At 36.6% G+C, this 18,794-nt stretch overlaps 1 protein-coding gene across 14 annotated transcripts in view; it reads right to left on the reverse strand.

The window, feature by feature from the left end:
- Positions 1-3,738: 3,738 nt before the first annotated feature.
- The window catches only part of LOC129748243 (mucin-2-like), a 578,750-nt gene continuing 563,694 nt past the window's right edge, over positions 3,739-18,794 (reverse strand). For all 14 annotated transcript variants that reach the window (XM_055742778.1, XM_055742775.1, XM_055742777.1 and 11 more), the window contains one exon: positions 3,739-8,117. In XM_055742778.1, the coding sequence (XP_055598753.1) occupies positions 5,828-8,117 (2,290 nt within the window). In that variant the 3' untranslated portion in view covers positions 3,739-5,827. The remainder of the gene's footprint in view (positions 8,118-18,794) is intronic.

An 18,794-nucleotide genomic window follows, 5' to 3' on the forward strand; every position in this document is an offset into this window, starting at 1 on the left:
TTTACTTTTTTCATTTTTGTAAAACCATCCGATATTTACCTTTATTCATTTCATTTTTAACATTTTTATAACAGACGTTTTTGTGATATCTGTCCCTTCTGTATTTTTCTATTTTGGATATTCTTTTTTTAAATTATGAACCACCCTTGTGAAAAAATTGACCCCCTTCATGGGTCGATTTGCGATGACGTAATCCCTTTTTTTGGTGACAGTGCAGGTTTAAAAAAATTTACGAACGAAAATGGGGTGTGGCAAATTTCTTTTGTGTAGCTGTATGGTCCAAAAATGTGACTCAAAACTTAGTTTGAGGAAGACAAAAACCAAATCTTATTTTTGTAAATTCAAATAAGCGCATTTTGTAAAAATGTAAAAATTTCTCTATCCGAGCCTTGAAATTCCCAATGCTTTAATTAACTTTCTTATTGAACTTTCTTTACGGTTAAAAAAAGACAATTAGTCGTTCAGGGTCATATAGGCTCAGATTATTAATTTTTCTGTATCTTCAAAACAACTGAACCGATTTTATTAAACTATAGGGGAGTGAGGGGGCCAATTTTTTTCTTTGCTTCATAACTTCTTTATTTTTTAAGATAAAAAAATGGAGAAGTTTGCTACATTTTTAATGTATCATACGGCAATTTTTTAATTTTTCAAATAAATCTATTTCTCCGAGTTCTGTTTGTTTACAAAAAAGTATTTTTTTTGATTTTGAAAAATTGTGGGCCACAAAATCCAAATTGACTAGATAACGTGCAAAGTTTATGAGTTGACCCAAAACTAAAATTTCATAATTTGTTTAGTTATTTTAAAGCAATTTCAGATAAGGAAATAAAAAAGAGAGTTGTTTATGCTCTAATAATTCCTAAAACCTTGCTCGCGAACGTTTCGGCAAAATTTCTGATAAAGGATAGACAAAATATTTTTCATAACTCTTTATTTAGCATAAGAAAACTTAACAGGTAAAAAAAAGTATTTTAAGTTCTGAATGTGTATAAAAACATTAAAATATATCTAGGTAGCCCACGATTCCCCACAAGCTATGATTGTGCAAATTGCTTGCGTTTTTGCGACCTATTAATGGTATATCGAAAATTTATTTCTTTTATGCTTGATAAATGCCCTCAGCTCTATGAAGTTTGGGGTATCACTATATTCTACTTGCACGATAACATTACCGTTTGCACCGACGACGGTCGCACCGGAGGTGGAAGTTTCCCTGATTTTGACTGCTATCTGGATAGTTTGGAAGCATGCATACGACAGCCGCTTGAGATGCGTCGAATCAAGCAGAAGCTGGCCGACTACGCGACTACGAAAAGCGGATAGACATGTTGATCAAATGTCTATCAACACATAGGTGGACAGGTCAGGGGCGGCGTGCGGCAACAACCAAGCGTCTGTTCTCCAGGTCTGGGGCGGCTCAAACAGCGTTTGTCTCGCAGCGTGCGGCTGAATTTATGAAATGCGGTTCCCGCCAGCTAAGTCCAAGATGGCAGCCCCATCGTGGGATAGGGACCTTAGGCTAACAACAATTGCTCCCGATTTATTAAATTGTTACGAAATCCGAAAGAAATGATCGACCTGGGACTTTAGCGACGACTTTTAGCACGAAAACACGGACACGAATTGGAACTTAGAACGTTTTAACCCTTGCCGAACTAGGCAAGTTGGCTCAACTTGCTAGAGAAGCTAGCCGCCTCAAGCTAGAAATTCTGAGACTGAGCGAAGTCCGTTGATCTAACACTGGAGAACACAAGACACAGCCAGGGCAAGTCCTGCTTTACTCTGGCATACGAGGAGAACATGCTACTCGGGAGTTGGTTTCCTGTTAAGCCCGCAGGCCTACGCGGCCCTGGTGACATGGTGATCGGTGGATCGCTCTTCCCACATCGACCATCACATAAGGTCACTATGGTATCCCGAGACGACTGAACAAAAAATCAAATTGACCACATCTGCATCAGCCGAAAATGGGGAAGGAGCCTTCTTGATGTCCGCAACAAACGAAGTGAAGACATTGCATCTGACCATCACCTCGTCCTTGGCGAAATACGACTGAGAGTTGTGCGTGTCCAACGGCGCAAGGAGAAAGTCGGGTGTGGATACGACGTCCGCCGGTTGGAGGATCCAGAGGCGAAAAGGGTATCGCATACATCGAACAGCTAGAGTCCCGAGCCTCGGAATTGCCGACAGACGGAAAAGTTGAAGAACAGTGGTATGGAATCAAGAATGCCTTTATCACGACGAGCCATGGTACTCTCGGTAAAGTTTGTGGAAGAAGAAGTGAAGGGATGTCGGATAAAATTTGGAGGATGGTCGATGATCGGAGAAAGGCTAAAGTCGGAATTGAGCAGCCAAAGCAGCCGCCCGCTTACGATATGCGGAGCTGGAAAAGGCAGTTAAACGAGCTTGCAGAAGAGACAAGAGAGCCTGAACAAACTCCCTAGCCGAAGAAGGAGAAAGAGCCGCCGCTTATGGAGATATCCGATTACTTTATGACATTTCTCGCCGCCTTAGTGGTGCAAGGACTAATGCTAGAATGCCGCTAAAAGACCGAGCAGTTCAGTTATTGACCGATCGAACCGATCAGCTCAAACGATGGACTGAGCACTTCGAACAACTCTTCCGAGTCACGAATAACGATGGCCAACAGAACCTGCAGCTCGGAGCGCCAACAGTAAGTCGCATCAATGGCGTCAAGTCGGAAGCGCTCTCGCTGGCTGAAATAGAAGCGGAAATCAAAGGCATGAAATCCAACAAAGCGCCTGGGATCGATTGCATCCCTGTTGAAATGCTGGAAACCAACCCTTCCTAGTCAGCACAAATGTTGCACCGTTTTTTCGCTGAAATCTGGGATACTGCAACATTCCCGGCCGATTGGATGCAAGGTATCCTCATAAAGGTACCGGAGAAGGTAGGCCTGACAGAGTGCGGTAACTGGCGAGGCATAACTTTGATATGTACAACCCTCAAAGTACTCTGCAAAGTGATGCTGAACAGGATCCAGGAGAAAATCGACGCTACACTCCGACGGCAACAAGCTGGATTCCGATCTGGACGATCATGAGCGGACCACATCACAACACTACGAATATTATTGGAACGAATCAACGAATTCCAGGACTCCCTTCTGCTGGTGTTTCGTTGAATTCGAAAAAGCATTCGACCGACTGAAACATCTGGGCTGCTCTAAGACGACGAGGGGTTCCAGAGAAACTAGTCCATCTCATCGAAGCACAGTACGAGGCAACAGCGAACCAATCCCGGTAACTGCTGGAGTGAGACAAGGATGTATTTTATCACCGCTGTTTTTTTTTCTCATCGTAATAGATGAGGTCTTGACTGGATCGATTGACTGTAGACCATGCTGTAGGTTACTCCACATGAAAATTTTTGCTCCTGATCTGATAAAACGCACTTCAGGAACCAGACTCATACCGTATTCGTTCATGACCAGTTTTGCCTCAGGTTACCAGTGTTGCACAAATTGCTGTCATCGTATTTGTTGATAGATTCAGTTTTGCACCAGTAGAGCACAAGTTTTGAACTGCCGCGACACGGTGGTAACCTAAAGATTCTGTCAGTGTTGTGAATGCACGTGTGAGTAAATGAGCAATACACTGACGATGATTTTGTTTTCGATTGGTGGAGTGCAACAGCGAGTGGAGACTTCGACTACGGTACAAGTGGCTGTCATCATGATAGTCAATCAAAACTCAAACAATTCAATTCTTCAGAAGGTTTCCGATCAAATGTAGAGAAATGGAGCTGCTACCGATCTTAGATTTCCTTTATTAGCATCATTCTACGCATTTAGTTTAATTGCATTCTAACAGGGAAGAAGTGAGCATACAAATTAAAACGACTTTTCCTTATTTTTTTTTGATTATCAGAATTACATTTTCCGGCAAGGTGGGACTGTCTACTGCTACATTCAAATGGTTTTACTTGGATCATGTGCGTTTTGACTCGTTATTGTTCTTAAAAAAAACTTTTCTGCGAAACAGTTATATGAACTTTTGGCAAACATATTCGGTTCCTGTGCATTACAAATCGTTTCATTTCTATTCTCCTCTTTAACTCTCTCCAGAGCGTAAGCATTAGTTGGCATTAATGCTCACACGGCTGTTGGCTTCTGTTGGCAAATGTCGTAAAACGTTTTTGTGCTGCTTTCCTAATGCTAAGGTAAATTAAGTATTTGTTTTGCTTGAGGATTAACAATGTACACACTAACACAATTATATTCCAACTTGGATATCGTAATGTGAGAATATCTTGCTGTATAAAATGTGCTTAAGTATATTTACAGAGGGTGCTGGCATTGCTGATCTGTTTTGCTCGATAAACAACTCGATAAAGATGGAAGATCGTTTTAGTTTAGCTCAATTCACAATACTTAGAGAGACTTCCGAATATGGTTTGCAATATTTTTATATGATAAAAACATGCAAATAACACGCAACCTTACAGCGCTAACTAATTACAAAGTGATGTTTCTTACTTGGAGTTTGGCAATACGAGTCGATTGATTTTGTATTACTTTTTGGCACATCCATACATGTAGTTATGCTTTAACTAATTTATGTTTTTGATTCGTTTCCAGCTGACATAGTTTTGTTTTTGATTATAGTCGCATAAATATCCTTTAGGCTTTCGTTTGTTTTAAATAACAGTTGAATCAGATTTATAAATTTATGCAAATGCTCCGGCAATCCTAAGATATGTACAAATTACTGAATATTTATTTGTGTGAATAATGGTGCTCCTGAATTACAACGATGTGAGGAAAGAAGACTGATTTATCTAATTTCGAATTGGGGTTTGCATGCTGTATTTGTCTTTATTGAAATCGAGTATATGAAATTGTAAATTAGTCAAAATGTCAAGGTCCAAGGTACGGCATTATTAAATATTAGCAAAAAAAAACTCAAAATTGATTGATTCAAACAGAATTTTAATTTTCTCAAAAATTTTTATAATATCCATAATTTTTAAAGGATCATATCGTTTTGTGAAACTTAAAACACTAATCAATATAGCTAATTCAAATTTTGCTTTTCTTTTATGAAAATTTATATTTTCATTCTTCATGAAGCTCTTTGAATTTTGAAATGGATTCTATGAAACTGAATCTAGATTTTCGTACTACTAGACATTTAATTTAAATTTTTATATGGATTCTCAAATTAGAGCTCTTATTGCTTCTGAATTTTTAATATAAGGTAAGAAAAAAAATTGAAAATCGATCGAAAACTTGATCTTACCTGTTTATGTACAATTTCACATGCTAAAGACCAAATAAAATGTTTCCCATGCAATGATAACTAACTAAAAATGTTAATATTTTTTCGTCATTCTACCAAATTTTAAAAGACAAATGACCTGAAAAACCCAATTTAGTAAAGATCAAATTTAAGATTGTTATGCTAGATAAAAGAAGGTATTTTTCATAGACCAAAAAATGCCCCTTTATAGCTTTTTGAAGCAGCACACTGAAGGTGCCAAATAAATATCACAGTTATTTCACGAATTGTTACGGAAACGAAACAAGAGAATACTCATGGATAATATAGCTTATGTAAAACAAGTGCTAGCCTTCCTCACATTTTGATATTTGAATATGTGCGTTCCAAAAATGTTGCGGGTTTGTGTATTGTTTGTTAGCGACATCATATACGAAATGGTGTTCTTTCTACTAAAACTAATTCTACCACTAATAGCGTTATACTTTCTGTCTATACACAATTTTTGTTCACAATTAAATAATACTTAAAGCTGGCGCGCGGGGTAAAAACTACACAAACATGGTCTGAGTTGAGTATCTGGTTTATCTATTGTGCTTTAGCTGGCGCATGTTGAGCACCTTGTAAACATCCTGTGAAGAAACTTCCTTGTAAAAGTTTTCGCTGGGACTTCGGGAGTTGCCTCTTCGAGAAGTCGTTGAATGAGAAGGTGAAGTGTTGCTCGAAGCTCTCGACGAATGTTTCCACCGATTGGTGCTCGAGTAATCGGGCGGACTTCCGCTGGAGGTACTGCTACTGCTACCGGATCCTGTGGTTAGTGATTCGTCTCGCACCAACGGCATCCGTGACCAGAATCGCAAGAGCATCGGTTTCTGCCCGGTTTGATCAACTTCCCATCCAGTAGGAAGCCACCAGAAGGGAGGGCGTTGTGTTGTGGTGTCGGCAGATTTTTTGGGAAAGATGTCCGGCAATCTGTTTGTTTGCTGTGAATAGCGACTGGACACTGAACCAGGGAATCGAACCACTTGACTATTGGTGGCCGCTGGGGATTGATCTTCGTCTCTAGTAGGAAACCGAACACGTGAGTTACTCGCCATCGCTGCTTGGTGGTGACGGTTCTTGTTCTCGGCCACGATTTCATTAATCTTTCTCAGCTGATCGATGTAATTGTGTTCTGGCACTGTCGTCGGCTTCGCTGGAGCCGGTACAATCGAGGCACTCGGAACAGGAAGGTGATGATAAACGAAACGATTGTTGGAATCCATGGTCTCACGAAGGTTGTCCTTTAACTCCTGCCGATGGATGAGTTCTTGGTTCCGTTTATCGTTTTCAGTGTCGTTAGTGAATGAAAGAGAAGTGTAGTCAGTGGCGCGAATTGTGGCCGCTGTTGTCGTTTCTGGAGTGGCTCTTGTCGTACGCTCTTGTTGAGTGTAGCTAGCAATGACAAATGGAGGAGGAGTTGCTCCTGGTGGGCTGTACCACTTAGTCCTTACAGGTGTAACTATCTGAACAGGTTTTGGGGAAGGTCTATTTCTTCTAGCAGGCATAGCTTGAAACAAAACTTTAGTCGTTGGAGGCTCCACGGTCGATGTGCTTTCGGTAGGATCGAATGTGGTGCTTGTAACTTGGAATTCTATAGTGCTGGAAGCTGTACTGTACAAATCTGCATTCAATTCCGATACATCCGTAGAGGGGAGTTCGGTTGTGGCTGTACTAGATGTTCCCAAAATGAGTAAATCTTCAGCAAGCTCTGTTTTCAGGCTGCTAAACTCATTATCTGGTGTGTCGTTTGCGATCTGCTGCGTTGTTGTCGCATATGCGCTACTCATAGTACTCTTCATTTCCATCGTTGTACTCAAAACTTCAGTGGTAGTTGTTCCAGGTGTAATCGTTCTATCTTCAGTTGGAAAATTCCATTCAGTTGTAGATGTCCCCAGTTCTTCGGTTGTTGTGCTCACCATAGTGCTTGTGGGAATGTCAGCGCTAGTACTTGTGAGAGTAGTTGTGCTAACGCTTGAAGGAGATTCACTGTCAACTGTAGTGGAAGTTGTCGGAGCAGCATCAGTGGAGCTAAGAACAATGTTTTGAATGATGGTTCCATTAGCGCCGTCCACCTCGAGCTGCGTTGATACTGTCCCATTCGGTAGGCTTTCAAATGCGATAAACGAAATGTCGGTGTGAGTCTCGGCAGCAGCTTGATCCATAATGTGTTTCCTTGTATGGCTGAGAAATGTCGGCTGTTCCTTAGGAGTACTACTCTGTGATGTTGTAGTTTCAAGAACTCTAACGGTAGTAGTACTGGGTACCTCAAGTATTGCCGCTTCATATATGGGGTCAACCTGTTTTGCAGGTTGGATCGGTGACTCCCCTGGCAGATCTATACTCAGAGGCAGATTAACCTGGAACGGACCCGAAGGGTCGTAGTCATAATCGTAGTCTGCGTCACCGCCAGGTAATGCTCCACCGTTTCCTAAAATACTTTGTAGCTTAGTTACCAAAATGTCGGCGGTGTTGATGTTCACCACCTGGATACACTTGCCGGTGTAATCGATCTTACTATCTGGCGGACATAAAGATCCGTTGTATCCATTCAGCTGCGGTGCGATGAAAATGGACTTGGGAGTAATCTTTTTCGCCTTACCACCACTTCCGGCTAGTCGAGAGTCTCCTGACAACCACGAAGCTTCCCACGTCAGGTGATCTGGACTGTTGTCTAGGGGTTTCGATGTGATCGGGAGAGCTCGTGCTAGTGTGAACATACACACGCTGTAGCTCAGCAGGATTAGCGTTAGTGATGCCATGTTGAATTTTGCAAAGTTGTTTACCACTCTCTGGATGACACGATAGGGATTTACAGCATTTTCAATGGACAGTCTGAAATGGAAAAAATAGACAATGGTAGACGTGAGCAATTTAGTTAGTTTGTAAATAAAGTTAGTCGTAAACAGATTATTTCGATGTGATTAGATTTAGAAAGAAATTTACACCGCACAGAAATTTTTGTGAGCTTGAACTTGAGCTTCAGCTTGCTATCAACTTCGGTCTCCCTACGGCCCATACTGGCCAATGGCATAATTGTTACCCTCCGTAATTGGCTCGAGATAATCAACGTGGCATATTGAACTTATTGAAAGATTGCTCGGTACAAGCAATACAATCTCCCTGTACAATTTTGAGAATCTCTTACTTTTTAATGAACCAATAACGATGCCGGCCAAGCCCGTGTAGTCGATAGAAGAAAAGGAAGGGCAGCACATGTGATGATTTGTTCTGAGGACAGCTCCTCCACACATCTCACGCTAAATGTTGGGGATAATGGCCACGTCAAAACCTATATTTCTTGGTTCCTAAGATTCTTCGAAACTACAAATTTGTCCAACGTATTTCGTAGAATGTATGAAGAAAGAATGTTTTTTATTCCTTATCAAACCTACACTAATACCAGAAAAAATGGACTTCTAAGGCAATTCTAGCGTAATTAAGATTTTGTTCTTTTGAATCAATATGAGCAATGTAATAGGGTGTTATTCCCTGATCGTGTTTAAGCTTTTGAAAATCATCACATGGAGTTTTTTTTTAAAAATAAATCTGAAAAAACGTATGAATATACCAAGTTGATTTGATCGAAGACCTATGTTTGGAAAATTTAAACATTAGTTAATAGAGGCACCAGAATGAGTAAAAGAATGAGTCTTTAGTAAAGTGTTCTAGAAGCTCATTGTGAATAGAATTTTAGATTTTCTAAATCGGAACAATGTAATAGAATATTGAATACAAAGTTTTATAATTTAGGCACAATTTCCCGTTTGTTTGGATAACGTGCCGCTATCAAGCCTACCCCCATTCTGAACGCATGAGGTATACCTATTCATACCGCGAGCGGTCAAATGAGAGCAAACAATTTTGTCGCTAAAACTCTCCTGTTTTTCAAAACTTATAGTTTCGGAAAGCTTGTAACGTGACTTAAATATCGTTCTTAGACAATATTCAGCTACAATCGTTGTGGATTTTTGGAGACTTAAATAAATAAAAAAAAATTACAACACACTTTGTTTTTTTTTCGTTCGTTTTGCCAAATCAAGTGAAAAAATCCGGGCAAAATCTGGGCTTTTTTCAAAGAAATCCGGCCAACTGGGCCCGGCCGGACTGTTCTCAAATTATGTAACAAATATCCGTGCAAACCCGGATAAAACAGGACAATCTGGCAATCTTATCATAACACATTGAACGCAATTAAAACTTCACCTAAGTTTTTCGTGATTTCATAAAGGAAAATTCCTATTATGGGAGCGTTTAATTATTTTATTCGTACAAATTACGTGAAAATCAATTGTATAAAAATTAAGTTAATCACGTAGCGGCTACGCGCTGATTATTATGCGTGCAGTATTTCTGCAGCTTGAGATTCATTTGCTAATTTTTGTGATTTATTTTACCCCCAAATCTATGTACTCGTTACTCTCTTTTACATTATAAGAGTGGGTTACGGAAAACGCGTTTATTTTGGATTCGAAAAAACGAAATTCTATAAAATGCAAATTCAACGAATTAACAATTTTATCAGTATTGTCCCTATTCGCTGGGGGTGTAAAAAATGGAATGTTTAAAAAAAAACTTGAGTATATTTAAAAAACTTTCAACATTTGATGTTATTTGATTTTAGAGGACGCACAGAATATCTTCCAAACTAAAAAGAGAGCAAATGAGCAAACGCCGTAAGCGCCTTTAGGGTCATAGTAGGGTCTCAAAACTGATCAAATGTGATAGTCTGCCGTTCTATGGATAAGTTACAGTTATAACTTGTAAACCTAACTGTATAAATTTTGTAGTTACAGTTATTAACAAAATGTATGTCTCTGAGAAACGAAAATCGTTTTGAGACGTGTCTTATCAATTGACTCCTCCGTCAATGTGAATGGAGATAAAATGTTGTTTTCGAAAGTTTTACGTCTGGTAATTGATGCTCCATGTGGTGTGATATGATCTATGTTGAGAAAAATTTCCACCCACGCACAAAGAAGTGTTCAAATTTACCCCATACTTTTCAAGATGTGGGGTTAATATGAACACGTGTTTTCTCAGCATTGGTTTATGATAAAAATTAACTTTTTACCTTCAAAATCACGATAACAATCCAAATCTTGAAAATAAGTCTAAAACATTATTTTATATTTTTTCAAAATTGTGGATGTGTGATTATATGAAAAGATGTCTCCCAGCTATGTAAAACTGAAAATAACCTATAACTTCTCAACAGTAAATTGAAAAATCAACAAATCTCACTACAATGCACTGTTTAGATGTGGTTTCAATCTAGGAATAAAGCCAATATCAAAAGTCATCACATAACAAGATTCGCTACTGTGTTCATAATTACAATGCACTGTTTAGATGTGGTTTCAATCTAGGAATAAAGCCAATATCAAAAGTCATCACATAACAAGATTCGCTACTGTGTTCATAATTACCCCATAGACAAGGGTGTAATTATGAACTAACAGGGTAATTATGAACAAGCGTTTTACGCACACAAACTGCAACAAAAAAATTAGATAAAAATCTTAAAATGAAGAAGGGAACCCGTCATTCATTTTTGGTTACTTTCCAGAATTTCAAAATAAAAGAGCTACTTGTTTGAGCTGATAGTATGAAAAACTGAATAATTTTGTTCATAATTACCCCACCTAGACCTACATCTGTAAATTCGAGGAAGAATGACGGGTTAAGTTCGTATGAAAAATCCCAATGTCGATAATGCGGTTTGAACTAAAAACCTACACTTAATACCCAATGTTCCAATAGGCGTTTTAAAAGTAAAATTATCTTTACAATGTTTTTTTTAAAGCCAGAGTGGCTGTGAGCCCGCTCAACTACCGTGCTTTTTTGTTGTTGGAAATTATTTGCCGTTCGCATTTTTCTCTTAACACAAGGGCCAGATTAAACCATCCGGAGGCCCTGGGAACTTTTTCACGGGGGGCCACTATGAATCAATTATTTTTATTCATATGCTGTCCCAGAAATCACAATATATTAAGCATACAAAGAAACTGTAAAGAGTTCGTTATATTGCCTTCAAATAACCATTATGTCTGATATCTTCAAACAATAATTGATAATCCATCAAATGCAAACATTGCGGAAGAATTAGTAAACTTTAGATTAAAGTTGTTAAATGCAGAATTCCATACACCATTTATTAAATAAATCTTTCTCTCTTTTAAATAAATAATCTCTGGATTAGTAAAAATTACAGATAGATAGTACAACTTTTTTGGATAGCAATCCATCACTTAATATGAGCTTCATCGAAAGCAGAATAAATATTTCCCTCATGACTATTGGGAAACAACACTAAGACTTCAGACGAATCTTAAATAAAAAAAGTACTACATAATTAAAATCAAATTCCATGGAGATACTAAAAGTTCAACAGTGAAATTCAAAACCTAACATCGGATTTTATTCAGACCCACAATTCAAAGTACCGTCAACTGGGGCAACATGCAACATTTTTTAACTTCAATGGCTTCTACAATCTTAATGCTTACAGATAATCATACCTCTTGTACATCAAAAGTTTTAAGGTTGATGTGACACCAAACTGACGTAGACAGAAAAATTATTGGTTATACCAGTTAGTTTTAAATTCACAAAAACATGCGATTTTCACCCTGTTAAGAAAAAGGGTAAGTTGCAACAAACTTTGTAATTAATGAAAAATCAAATGAGAAAGTTTATATTTTTATTTAACGTTTATAGTTTTTGATACATTAGTGATGTCATTACGCATAAAGCACCAATTGCAGTAATTTTTGGTTTTGTTCGAATTAAATTTTAATTTTTTCTGTCAAAAATATTTTTAAGATAAAAGTGTTAATCTGCTGCATACATATAGGAGTAAAAATACTTCAAAATATTGTATGGAGCATATGGAAACGAGATTTATGAGATTAAGTTCTGATTTGCATTTTGTTGCATTTTTCCCCAGACAGCTAACTGTATTATAAAAATATTTATTTAAAAAAAATTTGGTGATTGTCCGAAAAATATTTATACACCAACAGTGTTGGTATAGGATAATGAAAGCAATATAAAGTTTGTAGGTGATATCATTAAGCCAATCCGTCATACTGGGTGAAGTTTTTTAGTTAGTTAGTTAATAATTCAAAATGGAAATCAAATTCTCAAGTCACAGAATCATGAATTTGGAATAAGATTAGATTTAAAATAAATAAATATTCATGTTTAGAGAATCGCTCAATGAAATTCAAAATTTATTTATATATTTTTTTATAAAAATAGTTTGAGAAAATTTAAGATTTAATAGGATTTAAAATGTTTTTCTTCACTTTTTTAACTTGTTGAAATTTTTGAAAATTTGTTTTCAAAAACTGATAATTTCAGTATTTTTTTGAAATTTTGATATCTGATTTCAAACATTATTATTTTTCGAATTAAAATTTGTTATTTTTGTAAATAAAATAAAACCATATTGCAAATCTACATAACTTCGTTATTTTTCAACGGAAATCAATAAAAGCACATCAAATAGCATCGAAATTTTATCAGCTTTTCAAATGAAATCAGTGTTCCGAAAATCACTCATTTTCAATGAATGTTCCTGATTGCACTTCGCAACTGAACGTATAGCGATCGGGTTTTGTTATTGATTGCTACTGGACTTATCCGATCATCGATCGTTCTATTCATCGCTAAAATACAAATCACCTCGCACGATGTTTGCTGTCAAAACAGTGCAGCACTATCATCAAATTGGAATCTCACCATTGAGCGATGCATAAGGCGAATCATGTTGGGCTAGGATCAGGAGTGAATGGTTCAGGCAGTGAGCGAGTGATACATGTAACCGATCATTAGCAAATGTTGTTTGATTTTAAACATAGCCAATTAATAAATTAATTTGATTTTACAGCTTTTTTTTACTACAGTAAGAATTAAATCAAACTGTAGTTGTGTTTGTGATGGAAAGATGGTCACTTCCGCCGTCTTTTCAATTTCTAATCAGCCAGGCGGATACTGAGTGAGTGACATTCAGAATGGATCGGTTGGTATCTCACTCATCTACGATATGCGATGTTTGCAAACCCGATGATTCTGATTGATGGGACTCGGTTGGCATTGCTGAGTAGAGCGCTGATCGAGATTGCATACCAGTCGGGCGAAGCAGTTGCGAGAGGCGCTATCCCATTATACAATCAGAATGTATCCAACAGGAAACGAATCCTGAGTGTTTATTTTGATTGATTTTCGGAACATTGAATGAAATATTAAAAATTGAGTAAGACTTTTAACATGAAAAAGTGACCTGGTGCAAAACTGGGCATAAACGAATACGCTATTAAATTATTTGTTGAAACTTGAAGTAGTTACGCTATAAACACTTTACAAAGCACGAACAAATAGTGTTTTTACCTGCTTTGATAAATACTTTTGTTCCCATGTTGTTAGAAGCGCGCGTTACCTTCTTATGTGAATGCAGTTGCTCGAACATTGTTGTTTTCATTTCATAAAAAGAGATACATTGTCATTATTTTATTCATAACTCTTAAAGGAAACATTGGCGCACTTTGGTTTTTTTTTTTAGATGAAAGTTACATCATAAATTGGGCCTAACAATGGTATTATTTGCAGAGTATTCGGTGATGCAGACGGTATTTTTTGACATCATTTTAGGATTATTTACAATTTTTTATGTTGAAGCTTATTACTTTTTTGTTTTAACTATTTGCTTTGCAAAGCTGTTAAAATTCTTATGTGATTCGATGTGCTGATGATGTAATGATTTCCGTTAAAAAATAACAGAGTTATGGACCTCTGAAATGTGGTTTTATTTTACCTACAAAAAATTTAACCAAATCTAACACGAAAAAAATGTAAGAAATCTGAAAAAATGCATGTGCTTTTAAGTCGTAAAAATGAACCCGATTTTCAATTTTGGGGAAAATCTTAAGACCCCCGGCGCAAATTATCAAATAATAAAAAAAAAATCTCCAAATCTAAGAATGAAATGAATCCTTCCCCCGTAAAAGTCGTTACATTTTTTTTAATGAGGAGAAAATACTTCCCATAAAATAATGCTTCTTTCGTTTCAAAGTCCTGGAATATTTTCTTTATTCAATAAATAAGAGAATGTGATGATTAACTTATTGTGGGGTATGCATTTTATGTTCCCCGGATTTATTCGGACATCCCGGGTTTACAAAGTAAAATGAACAAATAAAGCAAATGAACACATTGCGGACCAAATACGAGAATTCTCGTTTTTCACAACCAAAATGTTAGAAGCAAAACTCAAATGTTATGAATTAAATAATTAAACTTTATCCTATAAAATTCATCGTATTTCTTGAAAGCGTTGTCTGATGGGTGGGATGAATCATCCAAAAGGATAAAAATCCCAGAAATAAGGTATTTCTTGAAATTTGTCGTTTACCCAAGTAAACATTGTGCTCATTTATATGATTTATGAACGTGCCAAGAAAAATCGAAATATTTGAAAATATTTTTTGTTTCGATTCTTTAATTCAAATAAAATAATAAACTCATTCTCAAAAAATATTGTTTTTCTGAATATGAAGATTGAAGAATGAACAATTGCTGTTCACTTTCAACAATTTTTTTTAAGCCATGAAAGTGCGTTAAACATCACATAGAGGTACAAAATAAATTTCAATAAAAAAAGTTACCACTAAATTTCGATATCTTATTCAAAATGCTGAAATCTTATTATAAAATGTTTGTATAAGAAATAAAATCTTGAGACATAAAGTAATTCAATGGTTAAGAGAATTCGGTTCAGTAGTACCTCAGATATAATAGTCAAGATCTGGCGTTCCTACTATTTTTCTCGAGGGTGCTTGGTGTAATCAAAACAAACCCCCGTTGGTCCTTTGAGTGATATTTAAATAATAATTTAAGGTCAATTTACGTAATGCAAAACATATGCTCCAATTGTTTGCCTATCTCACTCATGTTATTGCCCTTCATGTATAATCAGTAACACTGATCCAAAAAATTGTTGGTACCCTAAAACTGGCATGAAATACTGTGAAAAGTCCGTTGATTAAATAGCTTTCAACTTGATTACCACATATATCGGACATAACTGATTTTTTATCACTCAACACAAAAAATGAATTTGTTTGCTTTGTTCGACATCATTTTTGTCATGTCAATTATTCATGTTACCTTTTTGATTGCACAATGTAATAATCCCCCTGCTCCATTGACAAAAACACTTAGAACTTGTTCCAAGAAAACGGTAAGTCGCTTTTAACAGGTTTTGATATCGGGAAAATGCACACCCTTTAAATCAGCCAAACAAAAACAAACTAATGACCAGATGTCTTCGGCTAACTGATTGACCTGCCGAAAGTCTCGCCTCAAAGGACACTTCCTCTCTGTCTCTCTCTAGGCCTAGGTCCTGGCATTATTTGCTGTGACCTACAGCGCCGTTATTTCACGCTAGCTTTACCCACAGTTGTATTGGTTTCGGCAAACCATCTTTAAATTTGCCTGCAAATGAGGCAGCTGGGCCTAAAACAAAGGAATTTCCTCTAGGTTACTTCGGAGAGAACATTTGGAAAAGCAATGTCCTCCTTTGCATAATTTGGCTTACCTGTCAAGGTATTGGCATGTTCTGGCGACGCCTAGCCCCGCAATTATGGGTTATAAATTTCTGAATTGAATGATTAGAGTTATGGGTCACATTTTGAACAAACTTTCGTCGGTTGTTTGTAGGCATATATGGATCTGCACTTCAAACCGATTGCTTTCATCTCATATGTTACATAAACATGGCTCGAACGATTTTTTTTGTTTCTCTAATCAGGTAGAACGCCGGTAGACTCCTCAGCAAGATTTAAACCGAAAAGGGATTAACGATGGTTCAAACACATAGGTAGGCCGGTAGGCCTATGACACGAGAATGAAGGACAACGAAGATCGTCCGAAATGGGAGATGAATCGAAAGACGAAGATAGCATGCACCAGTTTCCAGGTGTATCGCCCACAACTAAGAACATCCTCACATGGTGTGGTAGGTGTTGAAACAAGCCGTCGGGGGGCTCAATGAGGTAGCTAATGTACAATGAGTAGGCAAACATTAGGAATGACTCTAAGGAACATTGGGGTCAATTATTCAGTCTTATGGCTTCAATCATACATATTTTCACAAGTCTGACGTTATTTGAAAACGTTTTTGTGGTTTTCTTAGCAGAAAGTTGTTGGTACTATCTAACTAGCAATAAAAGTAACAGGATATTTCACAAACAGTTTATCCAAACAAGTAAAGAAACAGAACGGTTCGAACTTATGTTCACATGTGCATAGATTGCTCTAATATTTCTCACACGCATTTCATTCATAACATTTATATAAACAGAATTTTTCATAACAATTAAATGGGTGCTTGTGATATAGCTCAGTTGACTATTTATAATCGAAACAAAAAAAAACAACTATGTATATGAATAGCATATTCTTCGTTTGATTTTTACTTACGATAAACAATATCAAAGGAAGTGCAAAAATACTGTACGAATTTCATCATCAATTCGACATAAGTTTTAATGGAACTAATAATGCAAGTTTCAAGTTAATTTTTCTACTTATACTGATCCCACCTAATAAGACTCAAAGTGAGAGAGGTTGCAGATACAACTGTTTTTTTCTGTTGGGAAGGTAGTTTTGTGATAGCTGTATCTTTAATCGTATGACAAACAATCTTGCTGTTGTTTGAGATGAGCAACCGAAAATCGTTGCTGTGAAAAGTCTTTTGGGGGTTTACCCACAGTTGAAACAATGTCGGTAGCTACCTATTTCGGGCGGTTTACTTTTCTACCAATAAAAATATGAAAAGTATGTCGCACGCTACCGTTTGAAGGCTGTCAAGGAAATGTGACAGCGTGTCTTCTGGTTATAAAAAATAATTGCATCTTATAAACGATGATATAAGATTTCTTGCATGGGAAAATGCAACATTGAGAGCCTAAAAGGGTAATTTCCAAATGCATACGCAACACACGTTTCTCGAGAGATTCTCCATATTTTTTTCCATTTAATTCTCTGTAAGTTTTATAATTTAGATCTAAAGAAAAAGTACTCTACATGTAACAACTGTGAGTAAATCATTTAAATTTCTTAAACTTTTATGTTTTGCAAAATGAGAAATTCACCACATTTGTTTTATTTACTCATGAGAAACTCTGGATTTACAAGCATCTATCAGAGAGTAGAGATTAGAAGTTTGGCGAATACTAAAAAAACAGGAAGAAGGGCATCATCGAACGTAAAATTTATATTTTTTTTAAAGATTATAGCTGAGGCGTCTATTGCACCGAACACATTCTAAGATTCGATTAAAATTCTTAATAATTTTTTTGCTTTTTTCAATCAAAGACTGAATAACGCAACGCATTTTCACTACTTCCTGCAAGTAGTGCGTAGATTGAATTTTCCAATAAAAGTTAGCTGGAACATTCTTCATTTGAAAACTACCAGGTCCCACGTGACCCACGTGAAAAAGTACATATAGATATTTACCACCCTGAAGATAATGTGAAGCACATAGAACTTGCTTTTGTATGAAACTCACGCAATTTGTGTAAGTTTCAAATTGTAGGTAAAGCAAACGTGGAATTTACCACAGATGAACAGATGTACAAGCTAAGCCTTGGAAAGTGTGTAAAGTCTCAACCACCATTTTAAGTCAATTTTATGTTTTGTGGTTGAGCCACTAGATGTCTGCAAGGACACCGGAGAGAACTGTCAAGAAGAAAATGCAATGTAAGGGAGGTAAATAGTATTTTAATAACCGTGGTGCAATCTAGGGGAAGGAAACTGAATCCAGTCTTCCTCCCCTGGAGTGCAATGTAAACAAAAAAATTACAAACAATTAGTCAGTTATGAAAGGGACGAATTACTATTTGATGAGTTTAGAGAAAATCGATGTTCAAATTTTTTTACACATTTATGATTTGCATAGTTAAATTTTTTAGCTGTTTTTTCTAAGCGCTTCATATACATAGCATGAAGCACTGAATAGAAATAATTATGATACGCGAAAATGCCCGCTTAGAGAAGACTTGAATCGGTATTGGAGTACAACAGGTTTATCTGGCTTGCCCAAATTGTTAGTATGTTTCTGAATGAAGGTAAAATTAACCGGATAAATTTACCTGCACAACCAAATTGATTAAATTGAACCCGTCTATTCCACTACGATGTTGGTTTATATATTTTCGAGATCCTCTACGATTGCGCCCTTCCAAGAATAAGGTACTTCAAAAGTTGATTCGGTTTGTTTAATTGATGTTTGAATAAAGCATTTGAAATTTGACTCAGTTTTATGGAATTTTATTACTCGAGCTAGTACATATGTTTGTTATTTCGGTAGTCACTGTAAAATTATGATGATGCTATTTTTCAACAGCTTATTTAAAGCTATTCCAATATAGAACTATTCAGTGTTCCGAAAATCAATCAAAACAAACACTCAAGATGCGTTTCCTGTTGGAAACATTCTGATTG

Source organism: Uranotaenia lowii, chromosome 2 (genome assembly GCF_029784155.1).
Source record: "Uranotaenia lowii strain MFRU-FL chromosome 2, ASM2978415v1, whole genome shotgun sequence".
Taxonomy (NCBI): Eukaryota; Metazoa; Arthropoda; class Insecta; order Diptera; family Culicidae; genus Uranotaenia; species Uranotaenia lowii.